This window comes from Suricata suricatta, chromosome 2 (assembly GCF_006229205.1).
Source record: "Suricata suricatta isolate VVHF042 chromosome 2, meerkat_22Aug2017_6uvM2_HiC, whole genome shotgun sequence".
In the NCBI taxonomy this organism is placed as follows: Eukaryota; Metazoa; Chordata; class Mammalia; order Carnivora; family Herpestidae; genus Suricata; species Suricata suricatta.
Window position 1 is genome coordinate 11,217,251 of NC_043701.1, and position 24,322 is coordinate 11,241,572.

Here is a 24,322-nt window from a genome sequence, read left to right on the forward strand (position 1 = left end):
GAGTCCAAGGAGAGGTCAGGAGGGCATCAGGGATGCAGTGAGGTCAGAGCACCCAATCTTGGACCATCTACTTTGACCAGAAGAAGGCAGAGTAAGCAAAGATTATATTTTTCATGGGAAAGATTTCAAAGAGTCAGGAAAAAACAACAACAACAACAACCCAGCAATCAGGGGCGTACTCACTTACCCAGGTGAGTATTAGCAGATTAACGTGTCTACAGGGAGATGGGCAGGCAGAAATAGTTTGGGGTTATATGTGGCATATGTACTGAAGGCTCAGGGTCAAGTAACATGAGCATGAGGGAGTTATATGCATATATGCATTTTATAGTGCACCCCCCTTCTGGCCAGCACCATGTCCAACCAGCTCCATACACAGAACCCGACAAAGGGAGACTAGAATACAGAAAATGCAGCCTCTCTTTACACTTCCCAGTCCACCTGGGACAGAGATGCAGATGGAATTCTCCTTCCAACACAGAGCTCTCGCTGTGGTGAACACTATGATCCCAGAGAAAGGAGAGATGGGGAACTAAGGTATTTTGTTCACCCTGCCCTTCTGTGAAGATGCAGATCTTCAGGAGATAAAATTCCCAACTGCTCTCTTTGTAGGGCTGATATTTGGTCATTGCCTACTGGGCCTTGGAGCAATGGGGCAAACTTTGGGTTCATAGCTCTGGAGTCTGGCCAGCCACGAACCTCTCAGCGTGGAAGCTCATCCTTCCCACCCACCACTCCCATCTTCAATGGCTTATACTATGGGAAGGACATGTGCTAACCTTCAATTCATTCAACAACTTATAAGGCAATTCCTATGTCATAAGGACCCTGTGAACGGCACTGGGGCCCCAACAGTGAACTAGGTACCTGCCCTCAAAGTGTTTTCATGCACCAATCATCAACCACAACACTAACGGGCCACATCCCACTGCAGATTGAGTTAATCTAAATGGGTAAATAATCGTTTGTATATAAATACAGTGTGTCTTATGGTGATTCTTTTGTTGTTTGTGCTGTTTGGGTTTTTTTGTTTCATTTTACTTTCCCACATTCAAATTTATCTTCTAAGGTAGAAGCCAAATCGAGACTTTGGAAGTTTTTACAGCTGGTCTTTATATGTGTCATCATGGGAGTGATGCAGGTAAGACCTCGAGTAGATTCTCTGTGTGGGGAACACGAACCTCAGGACTCTCACAGACAGAGGAAAAGGGAGGACTCTCAGGCTGCAGCTGGAAATGTTACGTAGCCTCCCGCTCCCACCCGAGAATTCGGAGAAAACGCTCAGCAGCAGCGGGGGCTTCCCTGCAGGACAACAAGACAATCTCTTGTGTTGCAAAGGAGAGGTGAGTCAGTGAAGGAGGTGGAGCTACCGTTGTGTCTCCAGAATAATCTGGTAAGTCTGACTATGGCAAAGGGAATGGTGGCCTACCAGGATGGAAAGGCAGACTGGGAAGAGTCCACAGGAAGCCTCAAAAGTCAGGACAAGCTGCTGGGTTGTATTTTTGGTCAAGATGGGAGCCACCAAGTATTTGGGGGACTCTTCAGAGCTAAAACATAGGAAAGGGAGGCTAAGATCATCAACCAGTCAAGAAGTCCTGAGATAAGCCCACGAGACCCGGCGTAACTCAAAGGGCTGTGAACACGTTACGGGATATGAGAGCTGCGCCACCATCCCCTCCCCTCCAAGACATTCAGTAAAGTCCTGGAGCTCTGTCTGCACAGGGCAAGGCAGTCTTCCAGGTGCTTCCAGATGAGTCAAAGGGATGGCAGAGACAGACACCCCTGACATTCTTGCCTTCACTGCCCCTATTCAAGCCTTTTCTAGTCCTTTGGTCTCTATACATTTCTAAAGCAAATTCCATTAGCAAAAAAAAAAAAAAAAAAAAAAAGTTTATAAGCATGCATCCAACCATATGTGCCTTTATTCATTTTAAGTACATGCATATACTACTTTACTAATAAATTCTGTACATTATAAAATATACATACACACAAATTAGGAACTAACAGGATGAAATAAAAACAAATGGAAATTAGAGTTGCCACACTTTGCACATTCAGTGGATCACTGAGAACACAACTCAGAGACGCAAACACCCCAATGTGGAGAGTACCATGCTAGGCACTGGCATTCAGGACCCACCTCCTGGGCAAAGAGACAGGAAGGGCAGGATTATCAAAATTAAGAACTATAGCAAATTTGTTTTGTTTTCCTTCTGTGTCTTCTGTTGGTCAAAACCTAAAAGCATTTCCACATCAGACAATTCCTTTTAATTCAACATATAGCAAACACACAAAATGACCGGCAGGGCCTAGAATGGCACAAGACTTATATACACCCTCAAGGTTTCATGGGATCAAACTGAAAAGGCTGGGTAGAATCAGTCATAAGCAGGGCACAGAAGAAGGGAATGGCCAAGAATGGCAGACAAAGGAAAGAAGGAGGTTCCAGATGGGCCAAATCACTGGGCTGGAGTGGAGAGACGGAGCTGACGGCAGAGCCATAACAGGAGGCAGTGGGATGTGGAATGGTGGGGGACAATCTATGCCACCATTAAAAAAAAACCACTTTGGTTGACCAGAGAGACGACTGACAACCATTATAGGTCTTCTATAAAGGGGAACAGACCAAAATGATCTTGGAAAACTCTATTATGGGTGCTCACACAGAAGGTAGGAGAAATCTGTGATGCAATGAGGCCACCATCCCAGCCCAAAGTGGTTTGGAACTCAAACTGGGGACTTGGAGCAGTGCCGGGGATGGCAGGAACAAAAAGGGGTACAAAAAGAATTAATGCAGCATGGAAGGAATGGGAAAGTAAGAGGGAAATGAAAAGAGAGAAGGACAGTGCTGAGACTCTGGGGGTTCTAGCAACTTACAGGCTTGTCCCCTGATAGTGGTTTCTGATACTGATAACTTGAGATAAACCTGCCTTTGTCCAGAGCTTTCCAAAGCCTGGTCTTCAGGGCCTTTCTCAGCTTGGGGCTGCTCAGCACCAGGATGCTGGAGTGCAGACAGATACCTGTGTAGGTCACCACTTCCCAGGCCCAGCGCCAGTGACCCTGGAAGGTTGTGATTTTCACAAAAACGACAATCAGGGACAGAATGTATGACGTATATAAGACAAAGAAGAAGGCAAGTGACTTCAGGGCCATGATGTGAGCCTGGGTGCTGGGATCACAAGGGCCCAGTCTATGATCCCTCATTTGCCCCAAGTGCCGGTGCAGAGAGAACATTAGCAAAAGCGTAGACACCAAGAACAGGAGAAATGGGATCAACCACAGAAGTGCTGCATGAGCTTGAAACAAGTGCCAATAGCTCTGTACTCTATCAGCCAGGGTCCTGTTCCCTTGGGAACTCTGGGGGGCAGTCATCTGCATAAGAAATACAGTCGCAGTGGTTGACGAGATGACCGTCACACCAGCCATGAGCAGGGAGCCCAGCAGCAGCCTGGGCACGGACCGAGAAATCCGCCACTTCAGCCAGAAGAAGACAGGGTGGGAGAAGATGGCGATCTTCGCACAGTAGAAGACAGCAAGCCAGGCGGTGAGCCAAGAAGAGAGAGTGTTAAAGAAGCTCCAGGGAATGTTGAAATAGTCCGCTATGGAATGAAAATCAAAGAAGGTCAGGAGGTTGTTCAGGACGGCCACCCCATGCAGGCAGACCCGGGAGGCGGCCAGAGAGGCCACAATCATGTCGGCCGCGGGCAGCACCCGGCACCGCACCCACTCCCTGCCCAGCACAGTCACGATGAAGCCATTCTGCAGCATCGCGGCCAGCGACTCCAGGAAGAAGATGACCATGAAGACCAGTGCAGGCGAGGGCATCCTCTCCAGGACGCTCTGCTCATGCTGGGACGCAGCCACAGGGAGAAGCAGCTTCTCTGGCCAAGCCACTCGATTGAGACCAGGGATCCAGAAAGCTCTCTCCTTTGATTCATGCAAATGCCTAGCTGCCAGAAAACACCTCCAGTCCCCCAGGATTTGAAAAGAGGGTCCCTGTGATCTCTCTTGGCATGCAAATCACTTCTGGCTCCATGATTCCCTGAGTCTATTTGCCTAACCTGCATTTGCCTGTTCCTTAGCAGCGTCAAAGGCAGGGAGATGGTAACAGAAAAGAGGCTCCAGGAGTGATTGAAATTACTCATACTTTGTGGGTCACCTGGGTGGCTCAGTTGGTTAAACATCAGACTTGAGCTCAGGTCATGATCCCACGGTTCATGAGTTCGAGCCCCATGCTGGGGTCTGCACTGACAGCTCAGAGCCTGGACCCTACTTCGGACTCTGTGTCTCCCTCTCTCTCTGCCCCTCCCCCACTCGTGTTGTCTGTCTCTCCAAAATGAATAAACATTAAAAAAATTTTTTTAAAGATACTCATACTTTGTACTTTATTTCTTAACCATACATACTATTTCTTTCTTACTTTTCCTTAAAAGATGCTCTAATCTTTGTTTGGCTCCCCCAACCAAAACCTTCCCGGACTCTTCATGTCTTGTTTAGTATTTTATTCAGTAGCCTGCACACGTTACATTAACGTCCACCTCTTGAATGGGTGGAGTCAGAGCACCCATATGCACGAGCACCAGGAAAAGGCTTATTTTCTCCTCCGCTGACAGGTCATGCCACCTAAATTTTCACTGGAGGCTCTATACTGAAGTTTCAGGAGCCTCAAGTTAAAATGTGAATTTCCCTGACATCAGTTAGCCAGTAATGGCCTCACCTTCAATGTGCTCAGCAGGTCAGAATGAACTCCTTTCCTACGAAGGCCACAAGGAGAGGAGAGGAGAGAAGGTAAGCTACGAGAAGACGGGAGGCTGGGAGAGCAGAACCAGAACAGACACAGCAGGGGCCAGGGAAGCAAGAGTCCGGATGGCAAAAGGAGCTCAGAAGGAGCCCACTGGGTGGGGGGCTGGTGGGGGGGTTGCAATAAGAGAATAACAAGCAACCTGTTGAGAACACCTTGCCGTTAAGAAGGTGACTGCACCCATTACATTTTGCCTCCACCAGCAACCACACAGGGGCACTGGTTCAGATCAGGGAGCAATGACCAACTAAGGTGGGTTCTAAAGGGGCAAGAATGCTTAGAAACATGAAAAAGAGAAGAGTCAAGGGGAAAGAGGGAAGAAGGAGGAGGGGAGAAGGACGCAGGGGTGCAAGTAGAGGAGGAGGGAAAGGAGCGTCCTCTTCCGATATCAAAGATCCTGGAGCCACAGTCCTCTCCAAGACCACTCACAGCGGGCATGGTCTCACTTCAAGACTCCACAGTGAGAGGTCTCTAGTGAGAGATGAGAGTGACAGCAAGGATAAACATTACAGAGACCTCAGGAAAAAGAGGTTTGGTCCCGTCTCAAATACGGCATTTACTTGCAGAGCTGCTTCCATTTTCTCAAAAGACTGCCAAAGAGCAGATCATCCACTCTGATCAATGGTTTTGCAACACGACCTCAGTGCCTCGATTTAGTTCGTGGTGTTTTCCCCAGGCTTCTCCTTGAAGACAGCAGCTGAGTGGCTCCTGCACGTTTCACAATATTGTGGCTCTTCTTGGAATCCCCTGGTGAAAGGCCAGCTTCATGAGGTCATCAAGAAGCAAGCTGAGGCCACGCACGCACGCCCTGCTGTGACCACATGTAACCGAGTGTCCCCAGTGTGCTCACAGGCAACCTTAGGACCTCCCCGGTCATCAAAGCAGATCCTTTGCCAGAAATGCTTTTCCTCAGGACTCTTCCCTTTCTACGGTTGACAGCTCTACAAGGTGACATTTTCTCGTCTCCACACTCCTCTGTAAGCGGGTGGAGAGTGCCCTTCCTCCATCCACCTCTCAGTGCTCCACAAGATGCGTCCTAGAGAGGTCCCATGTCCTGTGTAGAGTCGGCCTCTTCTGTTTTTGAGAGTCTTTCCAACGTGCAACACCAGTCAAAATATGAGGTGTTTCTCACCAGTTTGGGTCATGTGTCTATTTTCTAAAGACATCTCATGCCTGAAAATAAAACTGATGAATTCTTTTGCATAGCAAAATTGGCAAAAGAAAGTTTAGCACGATGCCTAAGTCCCCAGTGAAATTATGCTGGCGTCAACATGTAACAGCAGGACGATTCTGAAGAGGCCCACCGCCACCTCCTTCACTTTGACTCTATACTTGAAGAGGATGTTTTTTGGGCTTCTTTCTGTTTATTAGGGAGGGCTTTTTTTATTTTTTTCTTATTACGTTAAAAAATGCACTGGGTTACCTTAGTGACACGTGAAAATATGTATTTCATTTAACAGCATTTGTAAATCTTGGTGTCCAATCCCCACTGGACCTGTGAGTGACCGGCAGTGTGCAAATACTTCCACATTCTTCCAAGGTTTCGACAGGTAATGCATGGCCTGTGCCAGGGAAAGGTGCAGCAGGAAGGAAATAACAATGTTTTTAAAGGCTAGACTGCACATAAACATGAAGCTAAATTATGCACTAATTTAATAATGATTTCCATGCAGAATAAGCCCCCAATACTTTTCTGGCCCCACAGACCCCTTCTCATTCATATAGTCAGGTAAATAATTTTCAATGAGACATTGAATCTAACAGCAATCCACTGTAAAACAGAATGTTAGCTTTCTGAGAGTAAATTTGAGAGCTTAGGGCATCTTCAATTATCAAAATGTATAAGCATAATTAAATATTGCTTAATTTTCAGTTAATTTTATGTACTTTCCTTTCAAATGACAAAAAATAGCATTTTAAAACTATTTTTACAATAATACAGTTAGCCTGCAAGGAGATGCAAAGTCCAATTTTATTCGAGTTCAAAAAAATTTAGGATAGTCTTTTGTTTCTCTGACATGCACCATTTGGGCAATGAGGAGCGATAAAACCAATCTCAAAAGGAATAAATCAGTGCTCCTTCCCATAATGCCACAACCTTCACTCTAACATCTGCTAGAGGGATGGATGACGCTCAGCTCCTAAATCCGCGGGTTACAAAGCACGCCTTTTAGGGGGTTCTCCTGTAGAGACAGGGCGAGATGAGAACTGAGAAGCGCACCTCAGGCTCTCACCCCTCCTCAAACAGAGCAGCTCTGCCTAAGTCTAGTTAACACACGTGTACACACACACACACACACACACACACACACACACGCACGCACAGTCTGTGTGAGATCTCAGTCAAAGACAGGACTCCAGGGGCACCGCGGTGGCTGCCGGTTAAGCATCAGACTTCGACTCTAGTCAGGATTTCGCAGTTTGCAGCTGTCAGCACAGAACCCGCTTCAGATCCCCTTCCCCACTGGTTCCCTCTCTCTCTCTCTCTCTTAAAATAAATAAACTTTAAAAAAAATAAAAAAGACAGGAACCACAAAAGCAAATATGGAGCTGACGTCTTAGATCAAAAGTCATCAAGAGAAAAAGAGATTAAATCCCTGCATCTCCTTTCACACCGTCCCCAAAACTCTTCTTAATTGACTGTACAGAGACTTTTAGAAACTACTTTTCAAGGTTTCAATCTACAGTAACAGAATGAGGGGAGGGAAAAAAACCCACTGGAAACCAGATGGACGAGTAGCCAAAAACGCAAACCTGGGAAAATCAAATCCTGTACAAACAGAAGGAAAAGTCCGGAACTACCCTGACTTTCACTCAAGATTTTCAGTGCCGGGTGCCTCTGGAGAACACCGGCTGGGCACCTATAAGTCGGTCTGAGATTCAGACCCCCATCACTCCTCCCCTTTTGCACAAGTGGGCAACCACTCCTCCCCAGTCTTCAGGAAAGACTAGAAGTTATTTTCCCGAGAGGATAAAACTGGATCTTCCGGGTGAGCACCAAACACATGGAGGCATGAGGACACTGAAAACAGACACATTAGCTACACACTTTTCCTTCCCTGGGCTTCCAGAACACTGGCAGCCAGGCCTTCAGTTTCCAGGCACGAAATGAGTGTAGACTTTTTTAAGAATCCAAGCATTCCAAGAGGAAGATCTACAGACACTGCTATCAGAGATTCCTCAAATAATTACCCCAGCCACTCTCTCTAGAGCGAAGCCTGGGGCAAACAAGTCCCATTCACAAGTTCACAGTCTCCAGTCAGACATTCCGTTCACTTAGCTGGAGTCTGGAGTATTCCAAGAAAAGGTGGATGATAAAACAAAGCAACCAAAGAGATACTTACGGGAAATCATCAACGCAAGGAGAAAAACCCCTTTCCTCCCCCAAATCCATATTTTCAGAGAGTTCAGAGAATCCAATACAACCATAAAATATAACAAGATGTTGTTAAAAGGAAATATTAAAATTATTTTAAATTTTAAAAATTTCACTCAAATAAAAAACATGATATCTGAAATCAATAGGAGGGGAACCTGGATGGCTCAGTCGGTGAAGGGTCCAACTTTGGCTCAGGTCATGAGCTCATGGTTTTGGCCCATGGTTCGTGCTGACAGCTCAGAGCCTGGAGCCTGCTTCAGATTCCGTGTCTCCCTCTCTTCCCCTCCCTTGCAGGCGGGCTGGCTGGCTGGCTCTCTCTCTCTCTCTCTCTCTCTCTCTTCCCCTCTCTTTGAAATAGACAAACATTAAAAAAATTTTTTAACTCTATATGAGACAGGCCCCTGCATTGCTCAGTAGGTTAAGCATCCAACTTTGGCTCAGGTCATGATCTCATGGCTCAGGGGTTCGAGCCCCACAACAGGCTCTGTGCTGTCAGTGCAGAGCCCACTTCAGACGCTCTGCCCCCTCTCTCTCTGCCTCTCCCCCTCTCACACTCTGTCACCCTCTCTCTTTCCTTCTCTCTCTCTCAAAAATAAATTAACAAATGTTAAAAAAAAACTTTTTTAACTCAATATAAGAGACGAAGATAAGCAGTGCCTGGGTGGCTCAGTCGGTTAATCGTCCGACTCTTGGTATCAGCCCAGGCCATGAGCTCCGTGTCGGCTCATGAGTGCAGAGCATGGAGCCTGCTTGGGATTTTCTCTCTCCTTCTCTCTTTGTCCCTCCCCTACTCATGCACCCTCTCTCTCTCTCTCTCTCTCAAAATCAATAAATAAACATTTAAAAAAATGGAAGATAAAATTTATAAAATATCTTACAAAGCAGAGCCCAAAACACAACAAAACAAAACTATGGTGAAAAACAAAGAGAATGCTAATCCAGGAAACCCAATCTCCAACTAATAGAGATCCCAAAAGGAGAGAAATAATAAATGGAGCGGGAAACCCCATCCACAAAATCACTATGAAGAAAAATTCCCAGATGTGTAGGTCAGAAGCTTTCCTATTAAAAGGACCTCCCGAGTGTGTGGGCCGTCATAAAGTGTCAGAATACGGAGCATAAAGAGAAGGTCTGGGGTGCCCGGATGGCTCTGCTGGGTACGCGTCCAACTCTTGGTTTTGGCTCAGGTCATCACCTCCTGGGTGTGAGAGTTAAGCTCCAAGTTGGGCTCTAAGCTGACAATGTGGAGCCTGCTTGCGATTCTCTCTCCCTCGCTCTCTGCCCACCCCCACCCCACTCTCTCTCTCTCTCTCAAACTAAAAAAATAATAAAAAGAGAAGATCCTATAAGTTTCTGTGGAGGGCAAGAAGTGAGGAAGATACCACATTCAAAATATTAGCAATTCGAGCATTTTTTAGACTTTTAAGAGGTAATTTTGGAAGCTAGAAGGCACTGCAACAATCACCCTAACCTCGAATTTCCTATCTGGATACTCAAGGACAAGGGCAAAATACAGACTTTTCAGACAAGCCAAGTCTCACAAACACATTACTTTCTGTGCAATCCTTCCCTAGGAAACACTCCTCCAAAGCGAGGGCGTATCACAAGAAAGGAAGACATGGAATACAGATACAAGGTCAGGAAGAGAGAGGCACAGGGGGCCACCAGGGCAGCTGTAAGGGCCGACCTGGGGGGCAGGGAGCTGCACCAAGCGTCACGGGCAATTCCAAACTGGAACAAAACAAGAGGCCCCAGGAGGGACGCTCTCAGCAAATGAAATCTTAGGCTACTAAACGTTTCCAAAACTGAGAAGGGTTTAGACCACTGATGAAAAGTTTGAAAGCAAAAAGCAAGTGTAATGAGGCAATTATTAACTCAGCAGAAAACAGAAGTTTTTACGGAAAAGAAAAAGTAACTGCAGGGATACACAGACAGGTCCACCATGAAATAGCATTTACCTCGTCATTAACAGAAAACTTGTTTCTCCACGCACAGCAGACCCCGAATTAGGGGTGGGGGTGGGGTGGTTCTCGTACCACAATTCTCCAATTCTCCAGACATCAACTGGGTGGCCTACAATTCAATATCAACACTAATTAGTCAAAGTTCTGGCAGACCCACAGGTTAAGGGCTCAGTCCCGCAAGACCACACCCCACTTCACATGCCCCTCTCAGGCCTCGGGTCAGCACTTGCACGTCTGACCACCCAGCGCTATATGGAGTTTCCCACACATCCTCCTCAGGTTCAGTAACAGATACAGCATCTCACAATTTACTGGTTTATTAGAAATGATTTAGATGAATGGCCAGAAGAAAAGACTTATCGGGTGAGACCCAGAAGCGTTCCAAGTACAGGAATTTCTCTGTCTCTGGGGGGCTGGGGTTCACTACCCAGCATCTGGATGTGTTCACCAACCAGGGAGCTCTCAGAAACTCCTCGTTTAGGGTTTTTACGGTGGTTTCCTTATGTGGGTGCTTGATTAGATCACTGACTGCCAGTGACGGACTCAATCTCCAGAGGCTGGAGGTGGGGATGAAAGCGGACCTTGCAGAGGGCTCTGAGTCTATTACCAGCTCCATTCTAAAGCGAAGGGCCGCCAGCGAACAGTCCTGCCATTTGCATCAAAAGGGCATTCCTATCCCTCCTGGAGATCCCAAGGGTCTTAGAAGCTCCTCTCAGGAACTGGGGTCAAAGACTATACTTTGGAGCAAAAGATGCTCCTCACACCCCTACACTTAGGAACTTACAAGGGTTTTAGTAGGTCTGTGTCAGAAACCAGAGGCAGGGACCAAATGCATATTTCTTATTATGTGACAGTCGTAACATTTCAAATACTGAACATCGATTTAGCCAACACTGCAATAAAACTACATTGAAAAGTGAGACGGAAAAGGTCTGCCGTGGAAACGGGGTGAGGAAGAACCACATTTTCATGTTCCACAGTGGAAAGTATGCCCGAGACTAAAAATCAAAAGTAGCAGTACAAGCATATAATTGAGAGACAAAGGACACACACACACACACACACACACACACACACGCAAACACACACACACATACAGCTAAAGGCAGTGAAGGCAGTTGCTTTGGGAAAGGGGTCTGAAAGAGAATGGGAACAAGAACCACTGTTTTTCAAAACAAATGGCGGAGGGGCACCTGGGTGGCTCGGTCGGTTGAGCGTCTTGATTTCGGCTCAGGTCACGATCTCACAGTGTGTGAGATGGTGCCCTGCATCAGGCTGGACTCTGACAGTGCAGAGCCTGCCTGGGATTCTCCCTCTCTCTCTCTCTCTCTCTCTCTCTCTCTCTGCCCCTCGCACACACTCTCTCTCACAAAATAAACTTAAAACAATCTGGTGGAGAGATCTAAGTGTTTAAACTAGATGTATATATAACTTTGATAAAATCTTCAGGAAAAAATGAGAAAAGAAAACAAGCAGAGGCCTCCAAGCAAACACAGCCAAACTATTCCTCCTTGTTTTCATAAAACAGCAGGGCTTCCTAGAAGCACAGATCCATTTTCCTCTTGCAATTAGGTATTGGACTGCTGTCCTCCATAAACATGAATTAGAATGATCTAATATTACTCATAATCTTATTAAAATCTTCCAAGTATGTGTTTTTCATTATCATTTGGAGGAAGAAAGGGCAGAAGTCAACATGTGAGTCATGTTTCTAAAATGGCTTAATCATTCTGCTAGAAAAATCATAAAACAAGATTTTCCATTTTCCAAACAGTGATTATTCTTCTAACTCTTCTCGCCTCACATCCCCCCATCTGGCCCCTCTGGAGATCCTCAAAGAGCCCCCAGCCAGCATGCATCCTACAACCTGCAGGAGGCACAGGGGACAAAGGGAGCAGATTATGAAACACTTCCCAGGATGAGGGCAGATGCGCGGACCTATATGCCAGGATCAGGAGTGGGACAGTCCTGGCAACTGGCAGATAAAATAAAGGGGCAAAAGGAGAGCAGAGCATCCCTGTGTTCCCGCCATGATCTGGGATCTCACGTGTTTCCCCTTAAACCCAATAAAGGAGGGGCGCCTGGGAGGCTCAGTCGGCTGAGTGACCGGCTCTTGGTTTCAGTTCAAGTCATGATCTCAAGGTTTGCAGGATGGAGCTTCACATTGGGCTCCACGCTGTCGGTGCAGAACCTGCTTGAGATTCTCTCTCTTCCTTTCTCTCTCTCTCTCTCTCAAAAAATAAACTAAAAAAAACACCTCAATAAAGGTGTTTAAAAACGCATTCCTGATCATCCAGCGGCTCCTGACAACCCCCTCAGAAAGTTCCCTTGCGTGTACGGAAGGGAAGGAACCAGAGGGATTTTGGTGGGCTGCGGGGGAGTGCTTCCAGCTGCGTACGCCTGGGGAAGGACTGTGGGGTGGGTGCAGACACTGGGTGAGGGCGTGTGGACCCGGAAGGGGCTGGTACTGGCTCCCAGGTAGGAAGGTTGGTAGATTAGTTCATTTTTCCCCATCGGACCATGGTAATAAAAGTGAGAGATTTTGTTTTTAATCAACAAGGTATTAAGTGGGGAGCTCTAAGAAAGAAATACAACCTCATATTAAACCACATTCATTGAAAACCTATTATGTGGCCAGCATCATGCTAAGCACATTTGCATACATCATTTTCTCACTTAATCTTATTCAAGGATGCCATAAGTGCTCTAGATTTTGCTCTTTATTATTAGATTCACTGTCTATACCTTTGTGTTTCTCAGAAAAATACAGTGAAGCTATTGCCACTGAGCCTTTGCCCGGAATAGAAGATCGGGCACCACTTCACTGTCTTCCATCTCCTGGTGGGGCCAAAACCAGCCAGCCAAACGAGCCATCTCCTTGCCATTTTTCAGTGCTTGAGTCTCACATTTCTGAACCAAGACTGCTGCGTGGAGTCATGAACAAGGGTCTTCTCATCTACCTGTTTCTCCTCTTCCCCGTGATAGTTCTTACTTACCACCAGGGGACAATGTGTAAATACACCCGTGCGGGCAAACATCAGAGAACCTAAGACAGTATCATGACATTCCAGAGAAAGCTATAAAAATACATGTTCATCATAACATTCCGCAAGTTTAAATTAATTCAGCGCTGGTTTGTTGTAAAGGGCACATGATTTAGATTTGGAAGACCTCGGCTTGATTTTATTTCTGTCATTTTCTCAACCTATAACCTACACTTGTCTCCTCCTCTTTTTCCACCTTGCTGTGTTCAACTGGAATAATAAATACGTGCAAATCTGTGAACATGAGATGAGGCAATATACACAAAACTACTGTCATCCACTGCTGAGCTCTACATATTAGTCACTTAGCAACACAGGCACAACCCAGGAAAGATCCTGCAGACGAAGCAAAAGAAAACACAATGGTCGTTGCTATCAGTCTACTCGTTTCCTTTTCTGAAGGGAAACTCATTCCCACAACATTCCTGCTCCAAAGCCCTTCCTCATTTACAAAAACCTGCCTTTCCCGTCCCTCATTTATGAACGAATCTCAGCTCTCTCGGCAGCTTTGTTGTCATGTTTGGGAACCCTCTTCCCTCTCTTAGAACAGCAGCTGCACTTGCTGCACCTGGGGCTTTTCAAAGGGGTCTCTCTGGTGGCATGGGCAAAGATTAGACTGAATGTCCTCAAAGTGCCCGCCAGCCTGCACGTCCATATGTCAGACCCGCCTCCCTCTTTCCCAGTCACTGGGATCTTCCACCTCCTTTTCTTTTTCCCATCAGTCTCTCTGGGAACAAGTCAAACTTCACCAGCTCTCCAAGAAACACCTTGAAGCCACTCATAATTTCCAATATGCACAGCTAAGACACAATTTAAAAAATCAACCTAATAATAGTTCCTGTTATTTTACTTCTATTCTAAACTTGACATTTGGACAAGTAGCAGCATCCCCACCAGCAGGGTGTCCCACCAAGATCGCCCCTCACAGGAGAAATGGGGAGTTAAATTATGGTAAAGGAGTCCCCGCACTGAGAAGGGCCTCTTTGGAGGAGGCAGGTGGGTTCTCTGAAATCATGAATGTGCCACCTACCTCGGAGGACAGGGACGGAAGACCCACACCACAGGAGGGCTGCATTCCTGGAGACGGAGAGGAAACCAGGAACCGGAAGCCGCTCTGAGCCAGGTCTGGGAACCACCTGGAAAAGAGGACAGAGGTGAAACAGAAACAGCCGTCTTCCAGAGAAGCCGCACTTCATGGCCCTGCTTGCATGTGAGGGCACTGGGCTGAGGCGACCCGGGGACTCCGCGTCCTGTGAAGAACGGTCCTCATGTGCACAAGAGGACACAGATAAGGATACTCTTCACTGCACTGTTTACGATGGCAAAAATCTAGACCAAAAACTGTCATCATGAGATCAGTAGTTCTGAGGGCAGGGTCACCCTCTCTGAAAGAGACTCATGAAATTCATATGGGTGTTTGGATTTGTACCATCTCTGGGGTCACTACAGGCATTTCCTGTTTGAGGGCCACGACGCACTCCACACAGTGAAGAACATCCCCCGGCTAGCAAGAATTTCGAGGTCCCATCAGACATTCGTGTAGGTGAAAAACATCTGAGCCAAGAATTTAACTCGGCTATATATAAACACAATTTTTTATATCCGATGACTTTTCTTCTAAGAATGGAACCACCAAATAAACTGACGCATTAGAACTTTGTTAAGTTTGAATCTTTACCACAAGTTGTTGTCATCTCAGAAGAATCCTGAAATCGATGGCAACATCACCCAAAGTATTTAAATCAGCAACAAACGCACCTAAATCTGGCTGCATTTGGGGCTGTAGCGCTCACTGGAGTCTATACTTGGTGCAGGCATCTGTCTACCTTATGACGTCATCGGCCGTGCGCATGAGTCATCGACACATCAACATCACGTGTCAGTGTATCATAAATGGCTCTTCATAACAGGCTTATGTCACAGTTGAAACATTATATAGATTTTAAGTCATGTTTCAAGTAAGTCGTAGTATTTATGAATTTCATTTCAGAATAATGAGGGAGGCATTTCCCAACATTTTATAAAAAGGGGACAGTGGTCCAGACAGAGTATCTTTAACTAAATAAAACGGAATACTCTGCAATAGTTATGAGGATGAGTTGAACCTACATAAACTGATAGGGAGAAATCTCTGAGACAGCTGAGTGAAGAAAGCTGTATCAGGGAAAGTTACACAGCATGCACAACTGATACCAACTTATGTAAATATATATGCGCAAAACCATAGAACTATGTATGATAATATATGATAGACACACAGAGAGAAAAATGCATGGAGAAAATGTCTGAAGGTTTACAAAATGAGCTGGTAACAAGGGGACAGAATCGGAAATGGTGATCAAAGTGGGTTTCCATCTTATTTGTAATGCTTGAATGTGTACACAGAGAATGAATGCAGGTATCCACAGCATAGTTAAAAATTGGTGAAATAAAGGGACGCCTTTGTGGCTCAGCTGGTTGGGCGCCCAACTTCAGCTCAGGTCATGATGTCACAGTTTGTGAGTCTGAAACCCACGCTGGGCTCTATGCTCATAGCGTGGAGCCTGCTTCGGATTCTGCGTCTCCTTCTCTCTCTCCGCCCCTCCCTTGATTGTACTCTCACTCTCAAAAAATAAATAAAAATTTTAAAAAACTTGCTAAAATAAAAATCTTGAAAAGAACTGTCTGGGAAAAAAACAATGGTCACGTTGTCCGAGCACCCATGTGCCCCTGGCCTGAACCCCAGGGCACCCCTTGTGCGCGATCAGCTGGAGGACTTCACAGGAGACGGTGCTTCCAGTGCTCTGGGCCCGGCCTGCAATGCAGCGACCCCCGGAGCACTGGCCGGCCACGCCTGGATCACTGCATCCTCTGCACAAGGGACAGGGGTAGAATGCTCTGACCTGGGTCCCACCCAGCGCAGGTGGGCATTCCAGTCACCAGTGTGCCCCTCCAGGGGACAGCACACTATCTCCATCAGCCGCCAAGGAGGCCCTACACCTTCACCCAGGATTGGAGGGTCAATTTCATGCAGCCGTCAAAGTAGGGCTGAGCCAAACTGGGCTCCCTCCTGCTCTAGACCAAGACTGAAATTTGTTTTTGGACACCCCAGACACAGAACAAGGGGCGGGAGGGTTGGGGGAACTCCTGGGTCTTCTCTCCTTACGATAAGGTAGAGGGCTCGAGGTGCTCTGAAGAAGTGGGGCAATTTGGGGGGATTATGATCAGCAAAAACAGCCCCCCTCCAGAGCTCACAGGGCAACTGTCAATAAGCACAACAAAAAAATTTTTAATTCACCCTTTGATAAGGCAGCCAGGGCGGTAGAATAGTACATTTATATAACCCAGCTTAAAAGATGTTCTTAACAGGGGAAAAAAACCACCACATTTGTATGTAGTAGTAACAGCTATTTCCCCAGGTCGCAAAAGCCTGGGGGCAAATGACGCATCCCAGTGGAACTAGGCTCTGTGTGCCCTGCCAGCCTGTCTGGTCTGTGGATACCCACACCCGGCCCGCCATGGGCCTGCCGCCCCCACACAGCTGCGCAGGGTTCGGCTCCCCACTGCTGCTGTCCATCCTGGCCACTGCTGTGCCCGCCCACGCCCCCACATCACCACCTGTGCCCTGTGGCTCCCAGACTTAGAGGAGGGTCCTACCTCCAAGGAACAGGCTTTTTCCCTCAACTGTATAATGTCAAGCTTTTAAGTGATGGCACAGACTTGTTTTCCTCCTGGAGATGTGCCTTAGATGAGCCAGGACGCCTGGAGGCGCTTCCTTGATGAGACCCCTGTGCCATGACAGCCCCCCTCTCTTCCAGGCGTCCTGGTAGCGGCATTTTTCACTGCTCCTGGATTTCCTACACCATGCAAACCCGAGTGCCCAGAGCCTAACCATCACTAACAGACTCTTCACATCAATCATTTCCGGTGTCCACACAGACACACAAGCATTAAACGTAGTGACTCCGAGTATGAGCCGTGGTGTCAGACCACCTGCATGCCTTTACCGTGACCAGCCGGACCACCTGGAGCAGGGCACTCGGCCTCTCGTCTGAGCGTGAGCATACCACACAGGCTTCTTAAAAGACTATATGGAAACGTAAGGAAAGTGCTTAGCACGGTTCTGGTTCATGTAAGAACTCCGAGAGCCATCGGGGTTCTGGCCCTGGACCACCTGGAGAGGCTGCAGAAGCAGCGCCCACCACAACTCTCCACGCGGCAATGTCAAAGGCCTGCATTCCGACTTCTGGACAGTCTCAGTCCTGCCTTCTCTTCTCGGAAGTCTTCCATGAAGGGTGGGAATCCTGAAAGTATGCTGCATGGACTGTGACTCTCTTTCTGGGACCTAACAAACACAATTCACAGCACTGAAAATCTTAATACAAGAGGCGAGGTTAGGACCTGGAGGTAGGGTCCTGGCCCCCTGGCTGAAAGCCAAGAGACCTCAAAAGACTTGCCAAGGGTCACCAGCCCAGAAAGGATGGGGGATCAAAGGCAGAAGGGAGTTAGGATCACCCGATTAAATGATGGCATTTTGTCACTTCCATTGTGTGTGAACCTCCAAGGTTCTTGGGGTCAAATTCTCAACTCCCTATGAGTCATGAGAGTTTCTGGACAATAATTATGTTTGTCCACAGCTGTTCCCACAGGCCAGTTACAATTTGATGCTTCCTCAAGACTTAGGTAACATAAATTAGTGTTGACAAGGTTAGTGCCGTTTTTCTGTTAGTCTGTTGGTTTTCTTTTTGGTTCTGAGGATTGCAAAATGACAGCAAGAGCTGCATTTCAACTGGAAAAGTGACAAAGGAAGAGGGGACAATGTCAGCTCCTCACCAGGAGATAAAAGACAGGGAAGAACTGAGTAAACTAGGCCCCCGCTTCCAGACAAATACCACCTTTGGGCAGGTGGCCAGACCCACAGGGAGGACTTTGAAGACTCTGGCATGCAGGGAGAGAGCTGGAGAGCAAAGGAGCGGCAGACAGTGACCTTTATTTTCAATCCAGCCAGACTGTGGGGAGATGTAAAGCAAAACCTACGTCACAGAGCAGGCGCTGAGCAAAACATGAGGCTCAGAAGAGCACACAGCAGGAAGAGAACACATTAAATAGAGAAAAAGAAAAATATCAGCATACTTGAAATTTTCATCCATTTCATGCGCTTACCAAGCAACAGAGCAAACAAAAAGATTGACCTGATCACGGACCTGTCCTTGGCATCCTATGCTTCCATGAAAACCAAGAATCTCAACCCAGAAGCACCATATAAAGACTTAATTTCTATGGGGAGACAAGAGAAGGAGCCTCACCCCATGTCCCCCCTCACTGCTAATCTTCATAAATGTCCCCTTCAAGTATCTGGGCCACTTTTCATCAATGTTCTACTCCAGAAGGCACCTGCCATGTCTCAACTTCCTCTCTTGTCCTCTCTCACACTAGCTTCTGCCTGGCCTCCCTGGATTCCTACCTCTTACCTACCACCACCAACTTCCTTTCCCAGGCCCCCAGCCACACACCCCACTCCGCCAGGCAAAATCCGAATTAATCATTACGATTCAAACAACTAGGCGCCCAGCTCTGATGTGTGGGCTTTTTTCCCCACACCACCAGGCAAGTCTACCAGGAGACAGTGTCAGATCCCCCAAATTGCGGACTCAGTCCCACAAGCGTGCCCCCCACTCCAGATACCAAAGCAAGTCCAAGTTGTCACCTGTGCTCCTGACAGTGGGCTATAAATCAGAGGTTCTCCCGCCGCCTCCCTAGAGGCCGCCTCAGGAGAAGTTTACTTACTAGATTAGCAGTTTATGATAAGAGGACAGAACTCGGGAAGAGCCAGATGGGGGTGATGCATAGGACAAGGTGGTGGACTCATCACTTAAGGCGTCTGCACGCCTGCACGCATTCACAACCCTGGGAGCTCACAAAGCCCTTTATTTTGGGTTTGCACGGGGGCTTCACTATATAGAGCCGCCAGTGTTCGATTTGGCCTCCAGGCCCTCTCCCCTCCCAGGAAAGAAAGTTCAAACCACAGATTTTTGGATTGGCTCCCCCGGTAGCCAATTCTTGCAGGTGAACTAGGAGCTTTCCAGCCGTCACTCGTTAACATGACAAAAGAGACGTTTATCACTCCTAGCACAGGAAATTCCAAAGTTTTTAGGAGTTCTGCGATAGACCAAATACACATTTCTTATCACTTGCCTCACAGCAAGCTGACCCATCAGCAGTTCCTCCCAAGCATTTCTTCGCAGAGGGCCGAAATTCCTTCCAGCACACCTACTCCCACAGAGGCACGGTTTTCTAAAATCAAAAATAGGACCCTTACCACGATGAGTCTGTAGGAAACGCTGAACTTCCCTCACTTTCCCGACTACCTGGCCAACACACTCTCTTATCCTCAGAGGTGAATGTCGCTCATACAGCCTTCCCCCTCACTGCCCAAGTTTGAGCCCCCGCTGTTTCTGACCTCAGAGGCTGCTTTTAGGGAACAGGCTTGAGCAATGGAAACGTGATCAAGATGAAAGGGTCCAAAGGGACCGCTGAGCTGAATGCCAACAGGCTCATGAAACAACCCACCCCGAAATATCCATCAGATTTACAACAAGGCACAGTTCCTACGATTACCAAAACCGGGGGAGCCTCCATACATTCTGTGACCCCTCACTCCACCCTATACCTGCGGCCCCTCACCACTGCCTCAAAGTCTCTCAGCCCTCCGCTTCCTTGAAGTGTATTCCATAAGCTTCTCTTTGGTTCTTCGTTGGGTGAACTTTTCCCCATGCGCACCACCGGCTTCCACTCAATTGGTTGTCCCACATTGGGGGCCGCCATCTGATTGGGAGATACACCACATCACCTGGACCATGACCTCTGATTCTCTCCTCCCTCCACTGGTGAGCTCAAACCTTCATCTCTGACCATGCAGCTCCCATGCTCAAAACTTACTTTTGCTGCCCCTGGGTTGCGCAGAGAACAAAAGTTCGAACCCTAAGGTGATCTCCCAGGCCAGTTCCAACCTGCCTTATGGAGTTTATCTCCCGTTTCTCCCTCCTCACCCCAGCGGAGCCCAACACACCGCACAGCCTGCCTTTCCTAACCAGCCATCTTCCCACCCTGTAGTCAAATGGCGGCCGCCTGCCTGGTATGAAACCTCCTTTGCTGCTCTGTGACTCTCGCCAGCCCCTGCACCGTCCACATGCACTCTGCTTCAAGCCCCCCATCTCTCCTCGGCCCAACACCAAGCCTCCTAACCTGTCCCCGCCCTGCCCCGACCCACACTAGCTGGAGTGGCCCCTTAAAACCTGAGTTTGAGCGTGCATCTTCGATGACGGCCCCCTCCTCTCTACGGGTCCCCATCTCACTCAAAGGAAAATGCCAGAAAGTCTTTAAAATGGTATGAAATGCCCTACGTGTGCTGATTTCCTTCCAGTCCCTCTCTGACGCCTCTCCCCGCTGCCTGCTCTGGTCTGAAACACTGGTCTCCTTGACCTTCACTGAACCTCTCTGCACGTGCCTGCCCAGGGCACTGGAGCCCCATTTTCTGCCTGGGTTGTTCTTCCCTCTGATCGGGATCTGTGTGGCGCATTCTCTGCTCTCCTTCAATTCCCTGCCCCAAACTCATCGCATGGATATATAAAGACCTCCTCATACCCCCTTGCCTGTTTTTTTCTCCCGATATCTCTATCTAAAAAAACATATTTATTTGTGTACTGTCTGGCTCCTCCCCCTACAATGTAACCTCAGTGAGGGCAGGTGGTTTTTTGTTTTCCTTGTTTACAGGTATTTCCCAGCACCTGGAACAGTGCCTACCTCACAGTAAAGGCGGAATAAATTTTTGTTGGACGAATGAATGAACTACACTATTGAAGTCATTCTACTAGGCCCAACACAGAGGCTGCCTTTTCCTGTGACAGGACATTGTTCCCGTCAAAATCAGCCTCCTATATACGCGTGGCTGTTTGCTTCCGCCTCCTCCTGAGGTTTTAGGGGAACTGCCTTCCACCTGGGTGCACCCTGTCCACACACGGAGGTGCTCCCAGAAGGCAAATGAACAGCTTGCATGAGAGGAAGTCTAAGTCTCAGGGAGGTAGGAAAACGCCTACACTCTTGCACCTAAGAGGCAGAAATCCAGAGCTCCACTTCAAGTCAGTGTGAATTCAAAGGCTCCTGAAACTCCTTTCTGCTAACCCTCAGTGCCTCCCAGACATAAAGAGAAACTTTCTCACTGCCCAGCCAGAACTACTGGAATGTATAACTTAACCCAGATCAACTTGAGGCTTTAGCGATGGAGAAACCAACAGACACCTCCTCAATCTCATCTTCAACTAAATCCGGGCATCTTTGGGCTTTTGGACCTTTATTTTAAGGCTGTTGAGCAGTTTTAAGTAAAAATAAATTCTGGCTTAATAAAACAATTTTCTACATAAATGAAACCCCCAGTACTAGAAATACAGGTTTTATTTTTGGTCTAATAAAGGGTGTTTCCTGAGAATTGTTTTTTAAAGATAAAAAGGAAGAAGAGAGGGAGGGAAGGGAAGGAAGGGCATGAGAAGGAAAAAAGGAAGAGAAAAGAAGAGAAACACCGTTGCCACTCTGATGGCCAAGGCAGCTTCAAGGTAAGAGGGCTGAATGGAGCGGATACACCCCTCTCTCCAGCTTGCCCCTGGCGGACCCCTTGCAAACAATGACAGTCCTCTCCCCCTGGCCGGCACCTCCTGGGCAACCTGGGTTTCTGCTTTCTCCACTGCCCCCACCACCCTGTGTCCAGAACCGAAGCCTGAAAGTAGGACAAGCCTTCATCACGCCATCACAAGCCCCTCCCTCCCTTCCCTTCCGTCGTCAGAGGCTGTCACTGCAGGGATGACATGGGCTGTCCATTTTCATAATAATGAAAATCACTGTCGCTTTCACATTGTGCTGATACTTATTCCTGTGATATTCTAAGATTTCATGTGGGATAAAGTATACCTGTTGATACTTGAAGAAACAGATGCAGTAACCTACTTCCCTTCAGCAGGTGGCGCTCACATTTCATGACCCGTGGCCTGAATACCTTGCAAACTGGAGATCTATTTAGAGAAGAGTACATTCATTTTTTAACACAAGTGGTTGTATCTGTATGTTCAAACATGCACGTTGCCGTGTGTATATGCTCATAACAGTAACTTTCTACCTGGAACTTAGAAAAGAGTATGGATTCCCCCCCAGTAGAATCTCTTTTATTAAAAAGTTCTTCAAAGCAACATTTAAAAGGAATCAAATTTCTGCCCAAATAGTAATATCCATACTTATCAAATAAATCTTTTCTAAGACAACAATGTAACATTATTTCTGGGCCACAGGACCAGTAGTTTAAAACTGTTAAGTGTGGGTTATGCCCATCTCCATCCCAACCCTCTCCAGAGCTTAGTTTCCCAGAACTCCCAGCCTAGACCAGCAATAAAACTGTAAGTTTTTCAGATAAGCTATGTTAGCCTAATCCAGAAGACAGAGCAGACATTTGTTTCAGCTCTCTCCTCTCTCATACTAGCTAAACTAACATGGACTTTGAATCCTAGTCTTCCACTCCCTCTTTGCTTCCTGTGATCTAACCATTTAGTAAACATTTTGACAAGGACCAAGTTCTCACTCTTCTCCCAGGGGGGTTCTGGTATTTAACACTTGTCTCAACTTGTTCTTATTAACCTTCTGACGTGTCCCATTCACGGAGACACATTTGTTCTCTCCCTCTCCCTCCCCCCCCCCCACCTGCTCAGGCATTAATGGAGCGTGTTAATTTCTCGGGTTAGCAACGCTATCTTCTCAGGCCGGCAAGCACACAAATTCAGGTAGAAGCCCAAGGATTTCTCATGACACGCACACAAATATGAGTATGAGGAATTTTGAGTCACAGCCTCTTCACATGACTGACCGGTCCAAGAATTCATGTCACCACTCCAGAAATCAATGAAATAACAGGATGATTGTAAATTGGTTTTATTTTTAGTCTGGAGTGAGATAGGGAGGGTGGGGCGTGAGGAAGGTGTTGAGGTGAAGCTTGTACCTAAATATGCACTTGGATGGAATGAATGCGTAACCCCAAGGGGACCCCCACTTCACCCCGCCCCCACTGTCTCTCCCATCAACACCGGAAGTAACTCCATCAACACCAGAAGTAACTCCCTCTCCTTCGTGGCTGCTACCACCCCTCCTTCCACTTGACTTTCCTCTTCTCTGTGGCCCATGCTTGCATGCAGCACAGGCTCACAGAGTTTTCACTACCTTTTTGCCTTTAAAACAAACAAAATATTGCAAAGGGAAATAGAATTTTAGGAGGTACAAGCAGAATTGCAGTATGTCCCAAAAGTGTTAGTGTCATATTTAGTCCCATAATGCCTCATAATCTAAATGTATCAAGAGTGACTTCTCTTAGCTCTTGCTTTATTCTTTTCTTTCCTCTTCTTGAGATCTAAGCTTCAACCAAACATCTCTTTTAATTCAGGGACTGATGCTACTTAGGTCTCCTCCTTCCTTCAGCAGAATTGTTCCCATACTCTCCACATCTACCTTGGAAACAGCCCGGTACAGAGGACACAACACGGAAAAACATACACCCTTAGGTTGCATGACAGGACCAGGAGCACCTGCTTGCGCCCTTTCTCATACTTGTGCTTGCCTTGTATACCGCGATGTAGGTGCTTAGGACCAACATCATTATCACCATGTGGATGAGAAAGCTGAGGTTCAAGAAAGTTAGATGATATGCCCAAGATCACATGGCTATTCAGTGGCAAAAGGAATTTTTTTGAAGTTTTTTTTGAAGTTTTATTTATTTGGAGAGAGAAAAAAGAAAACCTAAGTGAGGGAGGAGCAGAAAGAGAGGAAGAGAGAGAATCCCAAGCAGGATCCCTGCCATAAGCACAGAGCCGGATGCAGGCCTCAAACTCACAAGCCATGGGATGGTGACTTGAGCTGAAGTCAAGAGTCAGACACTTAACCGACTGAACCACCCAGGCACCCTCACAGCAGGGCTTTCTAATACATATTTTTGCTCCTGGCATCTTGGGGAACCTTCCACCTGCTTCTGTATCAAAACAGCCCTATTTGTGGTATGAAGAGTTGCAGTTACTTAAATAAATCAGGTGCTTTCCCTTTTGTCAAAGTGACATGGAAGGAAGAG

The 24,322-nt window shown here is 47.2% G+C and overlaps 1 protein-coding gene across 1 annotated transcript; it reads right to left on the reverse strand.

Moving 5' to 3' along the window:
• Nucleotides 1–2,868: 2,868 nt before the first annotated feature.
• LOC115274288 (taste receptor type 2 member 134-like) lies at nucleotides 2,869–3,828 on the reverse strand. Its single transcript, XM_029917743.1, has one exon. The coding sequence runs from the start codon at nucleotides 3,826–3,828 to the stop codon at nucleotides 2,869–2,871; it is 960 nt and encodes a 319-aa protein (XP_029773603.1).
• Between the last annotated feature and the right edge of the window lie 20,494 nt (nucleotides 3,829–24,322).

Bases quoted from the DNA above. Each gene is read 5' to 3' on its own strand.
- LOC115274288 (XM_029917743.1), bottom strand. From the start codon at position 3,828: ATGCCCTCGCCTGCACTGGTCTTCATGGTCATCTTCTTCCTGGAGTCG.